Raw genomic sequence first — 19,408 nt, forward strand, 5'->3', positions numbered from 1 at the left:
GAATTGAGACTCACAGGTGGTGGCAATTTGCCCTACACCTGTTGCAGAAAAAAGGTCAGGTCTCCAGGTGTTCTAGGTCCATCTGGGCAGGAGCAAAGAGGACAAGGGTCCCACAGGGTCAGGTAAGGTGATCCGGGCCCCAGCCTGGCCCTTTGTTCTCCCAAAGACAGGGGCCCACCTGGCAGGCGGCGGCTCCAAGGCCAGGAGAGAAACCCGAGCTGCTGGGGGTGAGGAGGGGCTGGGCAGGCATTGAAAGGCCTCAGCAGCAGGAGTCCCCTGCAACGGGGAGCCAGGCAGGAGGAAGAAAGCCTGGTCAGCCAGGCCCCTGTGGGAGGGAAAGCAAGCAGCAGCCAGACACTGTTTTCTGTATCAAATGGCATTTAATTTTCTTCTTTGTACAGCAGATTCCTAATAAAAAGAGTCTCTTAATAACTTATACACAGTAAAGTGTCCAGTTCTAGCCAATCCTGGAAGTTTCCACAGCTTTCAGTCAGTGTCTCACAGGGGAACTGAGGTATGTGCAGACACACATGTGTTTGCAAAAAGTGGGATGAGATTACATGTGAGAGCATGAATGTGTGGTCATGGGGAGAACAAGGAAATGCATGTGAACATGGACAAACTCTGCAAATACAGGTGAGACCATGTACATGTACGTTTGTACACATGGTATACAAGATAAAGGGCAACAGGGAGAGTCTGTGAGTGAAGGTGTGGGCAGGTAAATGGTACAATGGATGTGGAGCACCAATGAGAACACGTGGGCTCACATGTAAGTGGGCACACACATGCATAAGTCATCAATGGGCACATTTAACATGGTAACAGTGTGGTACAGGAGAAAGAAACCTGGATTTGGACCCAAGAGCCTGGGTTCAAATCCTGCCTTTGGTATCCCCCACTTATGTGACCTTTAGAAAGTCATGACCCTTCCCTAGGCTTGTTTCCTCATCTAAAATGAGGGGGTTCCAGCTCCAAGGCTGTGATATTGTCCTTGAAGACACGGGAGAGAATATGTGCCTGTGACAAATGCATTGTGGACGTGTGTTCTGTGTATGTCCGTGAGCATGGGCAAGGTCACAACAGCGTGACCACTACATCTGTATGTACTTGTGTGTACATGTGAGCACAGATAAGAAACTTCTATGAATGAGGGAGAAGATATATGCATGAGAGGGAGAAAGCCCAGAGGCACATGAGAGGCAGGTATACACCCATGTGGATGAAAGCATCCCAGGAGACCAAACAACAGACCCAGGGCTAGGCAGAAGGAGCAGCAGCCGGACCCCATGTGCTTTGGGCCAGAGGTTCTCAACTTTCTTATGGCCCGGTCCCCTGGGGTGGGAAGTCCAGGGAGGCTGATGGACCCTGCTCGGCATCGTGGTTTGTGACTACATTCATAATTGAAGGGGATACTAAGTTTAGGTTAGAAAACTGAAAAGAAAGCTGTCAGTTTTCCCCATCCAAGTTCACAGACCCTCTGAAATCTCTCCATTGATTCTTTGTGTGCCATCCATGTGTTCTCACATGGGTTGGTGGGCTGTGGACTCCAGGTTAAGAATCCTTGCTCAGCAGTCGAGAGCCAGGCTTTCCTCTGACTCCTGCCCATAGGATGGGAACCTGGAGCTGAAAAGAAGCTCAGGACAAAGGGGATGGATAGAGAGGGCATGGAAATGAAGCACTCACACCCCCAACTACTCCAATCCCAGCTAGAGTGTTGAATGTCCCCAAGAGGAGCAGATCAGGAGAGCCATCCATCCCACCCACCTCCCAACAGCCTCTGGTGCCAGAGGCCATCAGTCTTCTAAGATGGGCAGCTAGGGGCCACCTCCCAGAGCGAGGGAGGTCTGCACCACCTTCAAAGTGCTTGGAGAAGGAAGGAGTCAAGGGAAAGAAGAGGCAGGCCCCGGGGGGTATGGTCTGCCTGCCCCAAAACAGGAGGCCCCAGACCAGCTGGGCTCCTGGCTCCACCTGCAGGGGCTGTTAGATCTGGCCACATTCTACCCACACTGTCCGGGCCTGCTCCTGCAGAATACGGCCCCGAACCACCTTGGCCAGTTCCTCCGCATGAGCCCAGGCATGCGCGTCCACCCGTGCCCAGGAGCATGGCAGGTCCCACAGCAAATGCTCCCCACCTCGGCATTGCCTCAGGAGCTCCGAGTCTCGCCAGCCTGGTCGGCCCAGCAAACTCCTGCCAAAGGGAACGTGGGGATGTCAGCTGGGAATGGAGGCCAAGCTGGAGCAGACACTAAAATGTGACCCTGAGCTTAGCTGTCCGGGGCCACCTGCCTCAGCCCTCCCAGCTCAGGGAGCAGTGCTGATTCCTGCCCTCTGGACAAGTCACATCTCTTCTCCGAAGCTTAGTTTCCCCATTTGTAATATAGGAGTCAGGAAGATGTGAGTTCAAATTTCACCTCAGACCCTAACTAGCTGTGTGACCCTAGGCAAGGTCCATGACCTCTCTGTGCTTCCTCTGTAAAATGAGGGGGAAAAACCCCCTCGGAGGTCCCTCTCAGCTCCAGACCTGGGATCCTGTTACCCCATAGTCTAATCTATAAAGCATCTGTCTGCATACGTGTCTCTCCTCGCTCTTCAAGAGCGAATCCAACAGTGATCAAACACATCAAGGCCAGTGCTGGGCACTGGGGAAATATGAAATTTAGATAGGACACAGTCCCTTTCCCCAGAAGGCTAACAGCCTGATAGAAGCAAAAATAAATAATAACTAATAATCCATTCCCATTTCCATAGGGTTTAGGTCTTACAGAGAACTGTCTTCACAACAAGGACAGAAGGGAGTTAGCATTTTAAGTAGTCCATTTGACAGATGAGGAAACTGAGTCAGAGAAGAAAAGAAAGGGACTTTCCTAGGATCACACTGTGAATAAGTGTCCATGGAATCTGAACTCCCAATGTAGCCCTCTATCTACTTACTACCTGACTAGCAGAGACTGTACCTCTGGCTCTTTGTCCTTCAGGGCCTCCACTGCCATGCCCCCCAAGCATCTCCAACCTTGTACTCCCAGCAAACCAGCTGCTATCCTCCAGTCCCTCCCAGGCCCCCTCAGGCCTGCTCTCACAGCCCTTTCCTCACTGACCGCTGCTGGCTGCTTCCCGTGTACCCCCACCCCCAACCCCCAGAAAAGACCCCCATTGTCCACCACCCTCAGGTTTTTGTACCCACCCACACACCCCCAACACACACCCACAGCCCCAAGTTCGTGGCCTCACCTGATTTCCCGAACATTCTTTTCTGTCACATCCACATGGATGACAATCGGGTAGATCTCACTCCGCACCAGCTCCCTCACACTCTGGGGGCTCAACTCCAGCAAGCAGTGTTTGTTCTAGATTTGGGAACAGGGAAAAGAGTCCTTTGGGTCACATGTTCTGCCTTTGGGAGCTGTGAGCCGCCAGGCCCTACCGCTGCCTCCCCAGCCCCGACCATGGCCCCAGATATAGTCAGGGTCACAGGAAGATCACAAGTTCTCCACCTCACCTCCAGCTGGGAAAATCATTCATCTAGACGAAACAAAGCAATTTAGCAGGGAAAAAAAGCCACGGCCTGAACATCAGGACACTTGGGCCCTTGGGAACATAGGGTCCAAGATCGACAACTGGTAGGGCCCTCAGAGGTCACGTAGCCTAACTCTTTCATGTTATAGACAAAGCAACTGAGGCCCAGAGAGGCCTAGGGGCTTTCTTACATACCTCTGGGCAAGCCCTTTCTTGGTCTCAGTTTCCTCATCCAATAAATGGGCACAAATGAGCCCTGGCCTGTCCAAGATTAGTGTCAGATAATAATAGATCTGGGTGGGACCTTGGGGAAGATCTGGTCCACAACCCAAATTTCCTGGAGAAGGAAACTGAGGCCCAGTGCAGAGGCAGGTGCACAGCAGCTAATACAGCGTGGTCCAGTGGAAAGAGCTGTGAAGTCAGGGGTCCAAAGTCCTGGGTCTAGATGCTCACTGGGTGCCCTTATTCCCCTTCCTAGGTTTGCTTCCTCATTGGTCATAGTGACGATGACAACAACGGCTAACATTTGTAGAGAGCTTTACGTGCATTCCCTCATTGGATCCTCACAAGAGCCCTGTGCCGTGCATCCTATCATTATCCCCATTTTACGGAGGAGGAAACTGAGGCTGAGAAATGAACTCGTCCAGGGTCAAAAGCTAGTTAGCGTCCCAAGCAGGACTCGGATCTTTCCTAGACTCCGACACCAGGATTTTATGTACTCTGCTCCTGTTCTAGGTCCAAGATCCCATGATTCAATTAAGTTCAAGTACTTAGAAATTCATCTTTCCTGAAATGAAAAAAAAGTCCTACCTACAACTACAGCAATAGCTAATATTTATATTGTCCCTACTCTGTGCCAGACACTGTGCTGAGCGCTTTATGATTATCGCATTTCATTGTCACAACATCCCCGAGAGGTGGGTGGGTGCTACTACTGTCTCCATTTGACAGATGAGGAAACTGAGAGAAAGAGAGGTTTAGTGACTTGCCCAGGGTCATGCAGCTATCAAGTGTCTGAGGCCAGATTTGAACTCAGGTTCTCCTGCCTCCAGGCACAAAGTTTACCCAGCTGGGTGAGTTGAAAGGGGAGCACTAGGAAATCAGGAAAAGCTTCATACAGGAAGTATCATTGGAAACTAGGGATTCTAAAGGAAAACTGTCTGAGGACCCTACGGAGACAGCCACACTGGGCTCCCTGACCCCCACACTCAAGCTAAGGAGAGTCCCACCTCCATGCCTTCAAGGATCACCGCCCATCCCAGATTTCCCTCTTCATCCTTCCACACCTTTCCAATAGATTCCTGGATGGTCCGGACCCTCACACCCAGGCCCTGAGGAACAGGTTGGGCCGATGGGGCACCTGGTGCCGCAGGGACCAGCGGTTCATCTCCAGTGAGGCTCTCTGCAGGGGTAGATATGATCCGGCATTCTGAGTGCCTCTCCCAGCACCTGTTGTCCCCTCCTCCCCACTTCTCCCTTCCCAGGCCTACCCTTACCTGCTGGGCACACGTAGAAATCCAGGCGTGATGTGGGCAGGTCCAGTAGGTTTCGGATTAAGCGGGGGGCCAGGCATTCAGGGGACAGCACCACAGGACGGAGGGAGGATACCAGCAGAGGCCGGACCAAGCTATAGGGCTTGGCGCTCCGGTCAGGCTCTGGGAGAGACCCAGAGGAACAGCCTGAAGCCCAGGGGCAAGTGCTGGCACTGGAGACTAGCCCTCCTCAGGAACCATCATCAAAATCTCATATCTGCAAGCTAACAGGGCGCACCCTTATCCCAAATTAATCCCTGTGTGGACAGGACCTTGGACAGCTCAGGTCCCTTCTCTGGTCCTTCTCACAGGACCACAGCTCTACAGGTGCAAGGGACCCCAGGGACATCTAGTCCAACCCCTCCATTTTACAGGAAACTGAGAAACAGAGAGTGAACCGACTTCAATAAGATCACAAGAGCCCAGAACCAGACCTGGAAGGGACCCCAGAGATCACCTGATCCTCCTCCTCCCATCTCTTAAACATGAGAAAAGTGAGATCCAGGGAAAGTAAAGGAATTTCCTAAGGTCACAAATGACAGGATTGGAACTCAGATCATGGGATCATCAGATCAATTGCTGGAAAGGACCTTGGAAATCCAGCTCCCTCGTGTTACAGCTGCAAGAGTCAAGCCTCAGAGAGAGGAAAGCTCATACATTTCACCTAAATAATGACCTCTCCTCCACCCAAACGCACGATAATTTCCACTACATTACAGCTATCTCCATGTCTCTGAGGACCCAAGCTCCAGACACCCCAGGTCTGAGGGACAGTGGCTGTGGGGGGGCTCACCTGGGCAAGGGTCTAGCAAGAACTGCTCCTGGGGATCACCTGGAGCCCCCGAGAGTCTGGGCTTCACCAGGCGGAGCTGGTCTAAGGCACGTTTCTTTAGCTGGGTGGGCAGAGAGAGGAAAACAAATTAAGAGAATTGACCAGAACCCTGCCCTTGCCACCCATCAGGACAGATGGACAAGATAGGACAGACAGACAGACCTTCAGACAGACAGACTTTCAGACAAACAGGTCTTTCACACAAACAGACTTTCAGACAGACTGTCAGAAAGACAAGACATTCCAACATATAGACTTTCAGACAGATAGGTAAGACAGGCAGAAAGATAGACCAATAGGGCATTTATGAAGTGCCTACTACATACCAGGCACTGTGCTAAGAACCAAGAATACCAGTACAAACACAACAATCTCTTATCATCCTGCTTATATTCTAATGGGGAGGGAGGGGTCAGTTAGGGGTGTAGGGTGAGGGAGAAATCGAGGGCCGCATCTGGCCAGGGAGGTCAAGCAGGGCCTAGAATACTGTGCCAGAGCTTCCCTGCCCTCCTCTTAGCTCCACTACACCCAAAGGGAAAGAGAGAAGTCAGCCCACCCCCTCCCAGCCCCAGCCCCAGCCCCCACTCACGTTACTCCCCCGGTTACTCCTGGAGCGACCATAGTGTGGGTACTTGTCCTGGGCCTCCAGGAGCTGCTGGGCTCTGTAGGAAAGTAAGGGGTGTTGGTCAGGGGAGCAAGAGCATGGTAACCCCTCTTTCCATACCCAGGGCCTTCCTCCCACACCTTGCCAAGCAGGCCACCCCTCCTGCTATGTGCCCGTAAGCCCTTAGTCACCTCCGGAAATTGGGCACTGTGCCCCTGTCCAGGTCTCGAAGGGTGAGGGGGTCGACTCGGGCACAGTACCATTCAGGCCGGCCCTTATACGCTGGGTCCACCACACGCAGGATCTCTTGGCCTTTCACACACAGAGCCCGGGGGTCAGCCTGCTCAGGCAAGGGATGGTTGGCTCGGACATAGAAGGAATCAACCCCCGACGATCCCTTCTTGCTGGTGGCATCAGAGTCCTCCCTGGGGGATGGGCAGACTGGGCCCACAAAGAAGACATGTCTATGGAATTCCAGGGCCTCTTCTACACCTTCCCTGGTGCGTGCCCAACCACGATCCCATCTGTCCCTCACAGCCTGGTGAGGCAGGAAGGACAAGAAATCACAGAATCTCAGGCCTGGAAGGCGCCCAGAAGCCATCCAACATCCACAGCAAGTGGTCATCCAGTGTGCACTCTACAATTATTATCTCCAGTCTACAAATGAGGAAACCTAGCCCCAGAGAAGTAATGGGACTTGCCTAAGGTCACAGAGTTGGTAAATAACAGAGCCAGAATTTGAACTCAAGTTTTTTGACTCCAGGTTCAACAGTCTTTGGACAAGGAGAAGAAATGACAATCACAACACATTTCTCTACAGCTATAGGATTTACAAAGCACTATCATCACAACCCTACAAATGCAAGTGTCCTTACATCCCATTTTATAGATGGGAAAACTGAGGCTTAGCACTATTAGGTGATGTGCCTAGGGTCATACAGGGTCAGGGTCAGGAATTTAACCCAAGTCTTTCCCAACTCCAAATCCAGTGCTCAATCCAGGTGTATGGGGAGGTCAGATCCCAGGCTACAAAACCATTAGAGAAAGTGGAGCCTAAGTAACAGGAGAGAGTCGTGGGGTAGGGGGGACTGTGCTGCTTCAGCTGATGAGCGGGAACAGCATCAACAAATGCCTGGACAATCTATTTCACATATGCCTAAGTCAGTTGTTCAGCAGGTATTTACTAAGTGCCAGCCTCTGGGCTAAGTGCTGAGAACAGGAAGAAAGGCAAACAACAGGGGCCCTGCCTGGAGGGCACCTTTAAGGAGCTCTCGTTCCAACAGAAGGGACAAGATGCATGGCGGGTATATACAGAGGGTGCAGAAGGCTTGGGCAGTGAGGGGTCTGGGAAAAGCCTTCTGCAGAAGGTAAGATTGAAGGAGAGTCTCAAGGGACTCAGGGAAGCCAGGAGTGGAGGTGGGAGAACAGTGCATTCCAGGCACAGACTCAGCCAGTGCAAGTACATGGGAGTCAGGAAATGGAATGACGTCTTTGATGAATTGCAGGAAGGCCAGGGTAGCTGAATCATAGAGTGTGTGGAGGTGAATGAGTGGGAAAGGTGACTGTAGCTTGGGCAAATGGCTAGGGATATAGGGCTCTGGGAATCACTGGCATAGAGGTGGTAATTGAATTCATAGGAGCAGATGAGATCACCAAGCAAAATAGTAGAGAGAGAAAAAAGAGGGTCCCGGGCAGAGCCTTGGGGGACACCCACAGTTAGTGGGCAGGATATGGATGAAGAACCGGCAAAGGAGACTGAGGAGCAGTGGTCAGAAAGATAGGAAGAAAACCCGGAGAGCAATGTCGTGAAAATCTAGAGAGAAGAGGTAATCCAGGAGATGATGACACAGTGTCCAGGGTGGAAAGAGGTCAGAAAGGACAAGGACTGGGAAAAGGCCACTAGGAAACCACTGGTAACATTGGAGAGAGCCATTTCAGTTGAATCACAAGGTCAAAAACCATTAAGCAGAGGGTTTGCAACAGAGCAAGAGGAAATAAGTTGAGGGACAGAAGCTTGAAACTTTGCTTTCTGGGTTATTTGAGATTTCACCTGTCCCAGCACTTAAATCAGAGTCTTCTCAAGATTAGCTGAGAAGGGAAGGAGAAAATATAGGATGATTCCCAGAAGCAGTGCTTGGATCAAGTGAGCATTCCTTAAGGCTGGGAGAGATGTAGATGTATCTGTAGGCAATGGGGAAGTAGCCAGGAGAAAGGGGAAAAGATTGAAGAGAAGAGATAAAGTGAGGGTGATAGAGGAGGAGGAGACGGGATGGAACGGGATCACTTGGGCAGACAGGTTTCCCTGGGCAAGCAGGAGACTCAGCTCTTCCTCTGAGACAGGTGTAAAAAGAAGAGATAGGGGAAGATGTCTGAATGGTGAGAGAGAAGGAGAAGGGGAAAGAGGGAGCTTTTGGGAAATGGTCTTGATATTTTCCAAGAATGAAGTGAGCTCTTCAGCTGAGATGAGGCAGGAAGGTGGTGCCATTTGAGGAAGAATGAGGAAAGATCAGATGCTTGAGGAAAGTCGAGATTTGAAACAGCCACTGTGGATACTGGGATAGCAAATCAATTAGGAAACAAGAGAATGTTGGCCTGATGCAGTGTGTAGGAGACCCTGTCACCAGCTTCACAATTTCCATCAACACCATTCAGTAGCATGTGAACAGGAACAAAGGAGGTGAATGGCAGGAGTAATCAAGGATTGGAGCTTAGCAAGGCATGACTGGTGACAAGACAGGGAGGTAAGAGGCTTGAAGAGGGGAAAACAGAGTTGAACTGGTTCACCAAGCGATCAAGGTTGGGAAGGATGGAGAGTAGAGAGAGTGAAAGGGTGATGGCCTGGGAAAAAACTGAGGGGTGAAGGGGCTGGGGGTCACTGTGAGGGCAAAGAACAGGGCTAGGGATCGTGAGACAGGAAAAGATGGAATAAAAGGTTCTGATCGGATAAAGGAATTTCAGAGTTGTTTGGGAACATGGAACATGCAGATGATGGCAAATTCAAACATGAGGTGAGATGGAAAGGAAAGTCATGGGAACTGAGGAGATTAAGGAACTGAGAGGTAGGGTTTTGAAGGAGTATTAATATCTGTGTTGAAATCCCATTGTCTGATGATAAGAGTTGGAGAAGACAGAAAGACCACGAGCCATGGAGCGAACTTAGCTGAAGAAGGAAGGAGTGCATCCTTGGAGTCAGTAGATAACAGTTACCGGGATCCAGATTGGATGAGAGATACAGACAGAATAAACCTCAAAGGAGGAAAGGTTTCTGAGTGATGGTGGCCATGGGAAGCAAGGAGTACTCCAACTTCACCACCACAACCTGTGAATCGGGAATATGAATCAAAAAGGAAAGAGGTTAAGGAGAGACTAGAATGGGATTAACCTTAGCAGGGGGTGGAGCCAGCAAGAGCCCAAGGATGCTGATGGTGGAAAGCCTGCATCCAGGAGAGGAATTTGTGGAGGTCAGATAGAGAACAGGCCACTGGAGAGCTTTGGATCACTCCACAGTTACTATAACTTCAGAAGATTTTCTTTTGTTTATTTTAAAGCACCCAATGCCCTGTAATGATTAGCAGTGAGGTCCCTCACTCATGATGAAAGGTACTATCTGCCTCCAGAGGAAGAATTGATGAACTCTGAGTGCAAATAAAAAGCCTAAAGTGGGGGCATGAGCCAATTTCAGTAAACAGGCATGGGAAGAGGCTGGAAACATGTATCCCTTTCTAGGCAGGACAAGGAAAAAGATAAGGACAACAAGAAGCCCTCTTAGGGGAAAGAATATCAGCTGATTCAAGATTAAAAAAAGGAAGGAAAAAGAGAAAGCAAAGAATGTCAAAATGAAGCACATTTTTTAAAGAAAATGCACAGAAAGGAACAGAATTAAGTTCAGAGAGAGACAGATAAGGAGAAGAGTTTTAGAACTAATGTGTCCAACTTACTTCATACCCTTTTTAAAAGCTATGTCTTTTTTCAGCTCCAAAAGACTCATGATGGAAAAAGCTATCCACATCCAGAGAAAGAATTACGGAGTCTGAATGCAGATTGAAGCAAACTATTTGCTCTCGTTTTTTGGTTTTGCTTCTTCTTTCTCATGGTTCATTCCATTGGTTATATTTCTTCTTTACAACTTGACTACTGTGAAAATAAGTTTAATGTGAAGGTATGTAGAACTTACATCACGTCTCGGCAGGGAGGGTGGGAGGGAGAGAATTTGGAACTCAAAAACTTGTGGAACTGAGTGTTGTAAACTAAAAATAAATGTAAAAAAATACTATGTCTTTTTGTGGTGGTAAAGAATTGGACATTGAGGAAATGCCCATTCATTGGGAAATGGCTGAACAAGTTGTGGTGTATGATTGTGATAGAATATCGCTGTGCTCTAAGAAATGAGGAGGGGGTGGCTTCAGAAAAACTTGGGAAGACTCATGTGAACTAATGCAAAATTAAGTAAACAGAATGAGAAGAACATTGTAGACAGTAACAGCAACATTGTAACAATGATCAACTGTGAAAGGCTTAGCTATTCTGATCAAAACAATCAGCTAAGACAATTCCAAAAGGACCCATGAAGAAACATGCTACCCACCCCAGAGAGAGGACTGATGAACTCTCAGTGGACATTGAAACATCATTTTTTCACTTTCCTTTTTTTCTTGCTTTTTGGCAACATGGCTCATATGGAAACATATTTTGCATGATTTCTCACGCATAATTTATATCACATTTCTTGCCTTCTCAATGGGTGTGGTAGGGGCAGGCAGGAGGGAGAGAATTCAAAAGTCAACATTTAAAAAATAAATAATAAATTGATTTGAAAAACTAGAAATGAAAAAGCTATAATGTAATAGAAATTCATGGTTATACAAGTCTCTTTCTTGGTCTTTATGCAGGGAAATGTTCAAAATAATAATAGCTAACATTTAGATGGCGCCTACTATGTGTCGCACATTGTATTCAGTGTTTGACAATAATTATCTGATCAGATACTCACAATGACCTTGGGAAACAGGTGCTATTATTCCCCTCATTTTATACATAAGGAAACTGAGACAACAGGTTAAGTGACTTGCCCCGGGTCACACAGCTAGTAAGTGTCTGAGGCTGGCTTTGAACTCAGGTCTTCCTGACTTGAGGCAAAGTGTTTTATCCACTGCTTCTCAGCAGCAACTGGGTAAGGAAGGCAGGCACCTGGCAGTCAAGAAGTGAGAATGCGGAGGCAGACCCAGATCAAGGGGGGAGCGCTAGGCTGGGGCTTACTCCCAGCTCCACACCTTACTCTCCCAGCGTGACCTTGGATATGAGAGGGTATTTCATCCTCTACCGTGAAATGAGGAGGTTCACATGTGCGATCTCCAATACCTCACGAGCCTGATTCCTATGATCAAGAGTCTCCAGATACCGATTTCTATTCTAATCCAAGTAGGAGGAAAACAGAGAAAGGGACTAAGAAGCCCAGATCAGTGGGAGAAGAGCAGACAAATAGAACCTGCCTTCCCACTCAGTGAGGGCTGCAGTGCCAGGGAGAGTCTGGCTGGGAAGGGCCTCCTCTCCCACCTCTCTCATCATAGGCTCCCTCTGAAGACCAGGGCTGAGCTTCAGGAACAATTATAGTCCTCACCTTTCATATCCTGGAAGAAGGTGAAAGTGGCAGCCTCATTCCAGCACAGAGTGCTCAGCTGACCCTGGGCATCCTCCCGGCTTGCATTGTCTCTTCTCAGCTGGTGAGGCAGAGAAAAAGAAGTGAAGATATTACCCCAGGATATTAAGGTAATATAGGTTTGGGTTTGGGGGGGAAGGGCAAACTTTCAGGAGCACTCATCCTCCCACTGCCTGGCACCCTGTCCTGTGCCTCTCTCCCCAGACTGGATTCACCCCCAATCACAGACATCCCACTCCTCTCCTGGTCTCAGGGGCTGAGTGAACATAGCAAAGTGAAAGGCTTTTATCCTTGATATGTCAGCCTGGAGTTTGGATCCAACTGTGATCCTCTAGGTTCTTAAACTGGGACCTATGAACTTGGTTTGATAGATAAATAGACAGACAGATGGATGGACAGACAGATGGATGGACGGACAGATAGATAAATAGATAGATAGATTAATTATACTACCATGCATTTAGGTTTCTTTTGAATCCTCTGCATTTGATGTGATGCATTTAAAAACATGATTCTGAGGAGGGGTCCATAGGGGATACCAGATACCAAGGAGTCCAGGACACAAAAAGGACCTTTGCTCTATCCCCTCCCCTTCTCGTCCTATTTGAATTTAAATTTGAGAGACCCACCCCCTCCATGCCAAATGCCAGGCAGTTCCCTGTTTGATGCCACCCATTCTGCATTATCTAAGTGAACCTCCCTTCAATACATTTACTGCCCCTATCTGGACAGTCTGTGTTGCTTTGTCTCCCCATGAAGACTACAAGCATCCTGTAAAATTGGATGGGCAGCTAGATAGTGTGGTGAATAGAGCACCAGGCCTGGAGTCAGGAAGACTCACCTTCCTGAATTCAAATCTGGCCTCAGACACTTACTAGCTGTTTGACCCTGGGCAAGTCACTTAACCTGTTTGCCTCAGTTTCCTCATCTGTAAAATGAGCTGAAGAAGGAAATGGTAAACCACTCCCAGTATCTTTGCCAAGAAAACCCCAAACGGGGTCACAAAGAGTCAGTCATGACTGAAAAATGACTGAAAAGCAACAACAAAATTGGACACCCCCAAAATGTTTGCCCAGACCCCTCTGGGAACTGTGCTTTTCTATGTTAACATGCTGTGTTTTAAGATTAGCTTTGATATTACATGAACTAAGGCCCCTCCCAGCTCATACATTCCATGTTCTAAGGGCCTTCCCAGCTCAGACATTCCACACTCTAAGGGCTCTCTCATCTCTAGCATCCCACTTTCTCAGGTACTGTCCGGTTCCAACATTTGAATCTAAAGTCCCTTCCCTGAAATCGAGGTAGAGTCAGCAAGGCTGCCACTTACTCAAGCCTACCTCTATGCTGGCCATTCCCCAGAGGCCCTACCCAATGATTCAGAATCTGGGATTTTCAGCCCACCTAGATTGGTCAACTCAATCCAGGGTTGTCTAACCCAATCCAGGTCCAGGGCTCAATCGGCCACAGGTCTCACCTCCAAAAACTGGTAGCCATCCCTCACCTCCACTGTGGATTCTGTTCCTGGGCCTGACAGTGCTCGGCGGAGCACCACCCCAGAGTTGTTCCCACGGAATGATGTTCTACTATCTGGTCCTTTCTCTTGGGTCTCTGGACCACCTGGAGGACTCTGCCTAGATGACCCCCGTACAGCTAGGGACCTGAGGAGAAAGGAGGAAAAGGGGATGTTAGGGGCTGAAAATCTGATTCCAAACAATTGAGAATGTCCTATGTCATGAGGTTCTTAACCTGGGATCCGCAGGCCATGAACAGATTTCCAGAAGTCTGTAGACTTGGATTTTTAAAAAATTACATTTTAATTTCTACTAACATCTAACTGAAATTTAGCTTTTCATTTAATTATGAATTCAGGCAACAAACCATGGTTCTGAGAAGGACTTCAGCAGCCTGACTTCCCAAGGGATCCAGAATGCAAACAAGAATAAAATCTTCTGCTGTGTATACCCAGCCCTATGCAGGCTGAGACATCCTCCCTGCCCCAAAGGAGGAGACAGTACAGGAAAGTGGGAAGATTGATGAACCGGAATCCAAGGGCCTCACTCTGCAAATGACCAGCTGGGTGACCTTGGACAAGGTTCTTCATCAGTAAAAGGGGGATTAGAGTATCCTCCCTATCTACTACATCAGGTAACTGTGAGGCTCAAATGACATGAGGGAGGAAAGGGACTTTGGAAACCTTTCAGCTCTAGAGATGTCAGCTGCTAGAATGAGGATAGTGATGGTGATGATGATGATGATGGTGATGATGATGAGGGTGATGGTGATGATGATGGTGATGATGATGGTGATGGTGATGGTGATGGTGATGATGATGGTGATGGTGATGGTGATGGTGATGGTGATGGTGGTGATGATGGTGATGGTGATGGTGATGGTGGTGGTGATGGTGGTGGTGATGATTGATGATGATGATGATGGTGATGATGATGATGGTGATGATGGTGATGATTGATGATGATTGATGGTGATGATGATGGTGATGATGATGATGATGGTGGTGGTTATGGTAATGATGATGGTGGTGGTGATGATGATGATAGTGGTGATGGTGATGGTGGTGATGATGATGGTGATGGTGATGATGGTGATGATAGTGATGATAATTTAGCATTCATATATGGCACTTTAAGGTTTGCAAAGTGTTATGGATGTGTGTGAGCTTTGTGAACCTTAATTTTAAGTTATTCTATATCTGTAAGTTATTTTATATCTTTAAGTTATTCTATATTCTATATCTATATGCTTTTCAAATCTTGAATTAATATACAAATAAGAAGTGTTGTTATCATTAATGTGTAAGCTAGGAATTTAAACATCAAAGATGACAAAGCAAGGGCATGCTGGGAGAACAGTGAAGCCTGCCTGTAGTTCCTGGTACGGGGGAGGCTGCAGCTGGTGGATCGCTTGAGCTTAGGAGTTCTGAGATGAAATGAAGTATCCCTACTGAGATGAGAATCCCCCAGGGACTGGAAGGCCACCAGACTGCCTACAGTGGGACAAACTGGCCCAAGTCAGAGAAACAAGACAGGTTAAAGATCCTACATCAATCAGTATTGTGATTGGTCCCATGAGGGGCCACTGCACTTCCAACCTGGAGGAGATAGGGAAACCCATCCCCATCCCTTCCCAAAAAAAAGCTAGCCCATGCTCAGTGCCTCGGGGATATGCAAAAGTACCAAGATTCAGCAAAAATGCTTAGTACAATGGCAAGCACATAGTAGGGCTCAGTAAGTGCTTGTCAACATGATTTGGAGTAGTCAGGAAACACGTCTCAGAGAAGGAGAGAACAGAGTTGGGCTTTGGATGATATAGGCTATTCAGAGAAGGGAGGGCACAGTGTGTGGTATAGAATGAACAAAGGAAAAGAGGCAGGGATGCACAAGTCAGGTGATGAGAAGGGGTCAGGCTAGACTAAGGTCCTTAGATATCACTGCTCCAAAAGTCTGGTTAATACAGCTCTTGTGGGTGCCCCCTGCTGGACACCATCTCCTGTCTCATTTAATTTCCTGACTCTCATTAAAAGCCAGCACATCTGAACCCCCTTTCCCACCTTCAGATGCTAGGAGGGTGGGGGCGGTACAGAACCCAGTAGGGTTGCTACTGCCCTCTGCTTCCAGCTTGGAACATCTTACATACACTCAATTCCCTGGGAAAAATGAGCAACTCTGTCCAACAACCCTTCACCCAGCACCCTCTGCTCTGCCCCAGCTTCTTGCCTTTGGTTCAGGTGTTTCCTTAGGAATGAGTGCCCTAGCTACCCCCTACTTTGCCTGCTGAATTCCTTCCCACATTTCAAAGCCCAACAATCCAAATGTCACCTGCTCGAGAAAATCTGCCCTCATTCCTAAAAAGGTAACAAATTACCTTCCCCCTTCAGACTGCACATGGCACAATGATATACTAGCCTATATTCCAGCATAGAGGTCTTATCCCCTGACTACACTCAGACCAGATCTTAAACTTTCAGTCTCCCCTCACATCCACCCCAGGCTCTGCACGCAGCAATCATATAATCAATGTTTCTATTTACTAATGTGACATTTTGTTTCCCCAATGAAATGTAAGCTCTTGGAAAGTAGGGACTGTTTCACTTTCATGATTGTATAAAACTCCCATTGGATCATGGGATCACAGATTCAGGGCAGGGCAGGACAGCAGAGGTCATATTATAATTAATAATAATAACTAGCATCAGCTATTATTGACTGTTTCCTGCTGTCCAGCTTGAGGGCAAGCTTTTCTTGCAAGACATATCAGCCCATATAGTAGAATGTCAGAGGCCCCTGGGTCTCTGTTCTAAGTATACCTGGGCCATCTTGGTACCTGAGATCCCCAGGTATTTCCAGCTCTCAGAGAAGGTGGGAAGGAGAGGAAGGCATAATCCAGATAGCAGTAAAGGAAGTCAATTCTCTTCTCTGAACCCCCAAGAATCCTAGAATATTGGTTCCCTGGGTCTCTACTCTAGGTTCCTGAGATCCCCAGGTATTTCTAGCTCTCAGAGATGGTAGGGAGGGGAGGAAGGGGTGATGTACAAAGTGTCACTAACCAGTTCCCTTCTCTGAACCCCCAAGGATCCTAGGATTTTGGTTCTAGAACTGGAAGGGGCACATCCAAATCCTGCCATTTACATATTTTTTACATTTTATAGGAAACTTGGGCCCATCAAGTTGAAACAATTCACATAACATCATACAGGTAGTGATTATCAGGGGCAGAATTTGAACCCTGATCCTCTGACTCCAAAGCCATTTTTCCCACTTTCCAATGCTGCCAGGGCAGAGTCAATCAAGCATCAGCTATAATTACATTCCTCCATCCAAACCCTCCTCCCATGCTCAACATGTTCCGGGGCTGACTCTGGGCTCTCAAAGGCTTTGCCAGGAAACTACAAGCTCCAGCATGTCCTGGCCCTCCCTGGAGATGACTCTGAGGACAGGGCTGGTCCCAAGAGCCCAGATTTTCAGCTGGAAGGGATATCAAAGGCCATATAGTCAAACCTGCTCATTTTACAGATGAAGAAACAGAGGCCAGAGAGGTGAATTTCCTTGCTCCAGATCACACAAGTAGTAAGCAGCCAAGCCAAGATTCAAACACTGGAACTCTCTCACCTTAAGGAGCAAGGTGGCATGGTGAAGGGAAGGGTGGACCTAGAATCAGGGAGACCTAAGTTCAAATCCTGCCTTAGACATGTACTATCTGTGCCACCCTGAATGAGTCACTCAAAAATTTTCCAGGCCTCAGTTTCCCTCTCTGTAAAATGAGAGGGTTGGATTCAGCAACATCTAAGGCCCCTTCTCAGTCTGGAGGCTAAGACTCCAAAGGCAGTGCTCTCCCCGCTGGAACTGGTTATGATGGTAGAAGGCTGAGTGTCTGTCACACGTAGAGGACAAGACCCACTAAGCTGAGAGCCTCATCCTCACCACCCACCAAGGGAGGAGTTTTCTTAGCCACAGAAACTCACAAAGACCAGCTAAGGTAAAGAAAAGTAGGAATCTGCCTCAGTGGACAGAGGGCCCGCAGCCAGGAAGCCACATACTATGCACAGCATAATTTATTATTATTTATAATTTCCTTATTACGTTTGACCAAAGACACTTTGACTTTGGACTGGAGCTGTTGTTTCATTGGTTTAGAAATCTCTACCAATGTAGAAACATAGGTAAGCTAATCAGTCGGTCAATAAACATTTATTAATCATCTACTATGTGCCAGACCCTGTGCAAAGAAAGGCAACAAACATTCTCTGCTTTCAAAGAGCTCACAATCTAATGGATTGTGTGGGTGGCCTAATGAACAGAGTACTGGGCTTAGAAGACCCAGAGAATTCAGCCTCAGGATGACCCTAAACAAGTCACTTGACCCAGCTTGCCTCAGCTTCCCCATCTGTAAAGTGGGATAAAAATAGCACCTCCTCTCAGAGTTGTTGTGAGGCTCAAATGCAATGATAACTGTAAAGTGCTTTGCAAACCTTATGGCATTATAGAAATTTGGATTATTATTCCTGTTACCACTCCTACTCCTACTACTACCACTCCTACCACTGCCTTTAAGAATGCCCTGGGACTGTGAACGGTTAAGTGGCTCGTGTCAGAAGCGACTTGAACGTGGATCTTTCTGACTGCAAGGCCAGATCTCTATTCGCTCTAGCATTCTACCTCTCACTCCAGTGTTATTAATTTAATCAGGAAACAGGAAGGATCTTGACCCGTGATTTCACTGGTATGGTGAATCCCGGTGAGGAAATTCCCTCCACTGATGCCGAATACCTGCTCTGTAATTATAGGCTCAGAGAGATGTCTAGAGCACTGGGAGGCTGACTTGTCCACGTGTCAGAGGCAGCCCTTGAACCCACCAGTTCCGGTCCATTACAACATGCTGCCTTTCCATGCTACAAGCATCATTAAGAGTCTAATAATGGTGATAATTACAGTCATAATAACCATAATCATCATCATCATTATTATATCTCCAGTAAAGTTCTCTTCCCAGTATCTCAGCCAAGCCTGGAGGGGGCTCTCCAAAGCTATGACGCTGGAGCATAAGCTCTGTTAGGTTCCACCTGGCTGGGGAGGATTCCAGCTAGGTTCCAGGGAACGACTGTCTGGCTAAACTCAGAGAGATGTAGTAACAGGGGCCGGCCACCAGGGGGAGGAGGCCTTAGTTTGGCTAAACCCCTAAATTCTAAGGCTTGCCCTAGGATGCTGAACAGCCCCAATTCACTCTGTATGTATCGTTTGTACAGAGTCGTCTACCTGTTGTCTCCCCCATTAGACTGTGGGCTCTCCCTGCATAAGAACTGTCGATATTCTAAGCTTACCGTTTTAATGACTCTATAAAATTAATATGCAATATGTCCTCCTTTTATTACAAACAGCTGTTTTACAAGATTTAAGCTTGCAAGATTTGTCCACACATCCTTTATCATAAAATCAAACTTTGGCACCTTGGACATTAAGTAAATCTTGAACAAACAACACATTTTTCCAAGGCAGGGCCTGTCTTTTGTCTTCCTTTGTATCCCCCATGTGGATACAGTTCCTGGCACATAGTAGACGCTTAATAAATGTTTATTGACTGTGGAAGGCAGGGAGGGAGGGAGGGAGGGATGGAGGGGGGAAGGAAGGAAGGAAGGAAGGAAGGAAGGAAGGAAGGAAGGAAGGAAGGAAGGAAGGAAGGAAGGAAGGAAGGAAGAAAAGAAGGAAATCAGATATTTATTTGTTGGGTGACCCATCCAAACCCAGAACCTGGTC

At 47.9% G+C, this 19,408-nt stretch overlaps 1 protein-coding gene across 1 annotated transcript in view; it reads right to left on the reverse strand.

Annotated features, from left to right (window-relative positions):
* Positions 1 to 357: 357 nt before the first annotated feature.
* Positions 358 to 19,408, reverse strand: part of CARD10 (caspase recruitment domain family member 10) — a 46,114-nt gene continuing 27,063 nt past the window's right edge. Inside the window, exons 13-21 of the mRNA XM_036758414.1 lie at positions 13,642 to 13,798; positions 12,102 to 12,201; positions 6,676 to 6,925; positions 6,470 to 6,542; positions 5,842 to 5,941; positions 5,013 to 5,171; positions 4,803 to 4,918; positions 3,232 to 3,347; positions 358 to 2,191 (exon numbers count right to left, since the gene is read on the reverse strand). Of these exons, the coding sequence (XP_036614309.1) occupies positions 1,984 to 2,191; positions 3,232 to 3,347; positions 4,803 to 4,918; positions 5,013 to 5,171; positions 5,842 to 5,941; positions 6,470 to 6,542; positions 6,676 to 6,925; positions 12,102 to 12,201; positions 13,642 to 13,798 (1,279 nt within the window). The 3' untranslated portion in view covers positions 358 to 1,983. The remainder of the gene's footprint in view (positions 2,192 to 3,231; positions 3,348 to 4,802; positions 4,919 to 5,012; positions 5,172 to 5,841; positions 5,942 to 6,469; positions 6,543 to 6,675; positions 6,926 to 12,101; positions 12,202 to 13,641; positions 13,799 to 19,408) is intronic.

This window comes from Trichosurus vulpecula, chromosome 5, assembly GCF_011100635.1.
Source record: "Trichosurus vulpecula isolate mTriVul1 chromosome 5, mTriVul1.pri, whole genome shotgun sequence".
NCBI lineage: Eukaryota > Metazoa > Chordata > Mammalia > Diprotodontia > Phalangeridae > Trichosurus > Trichosurus vulpecula.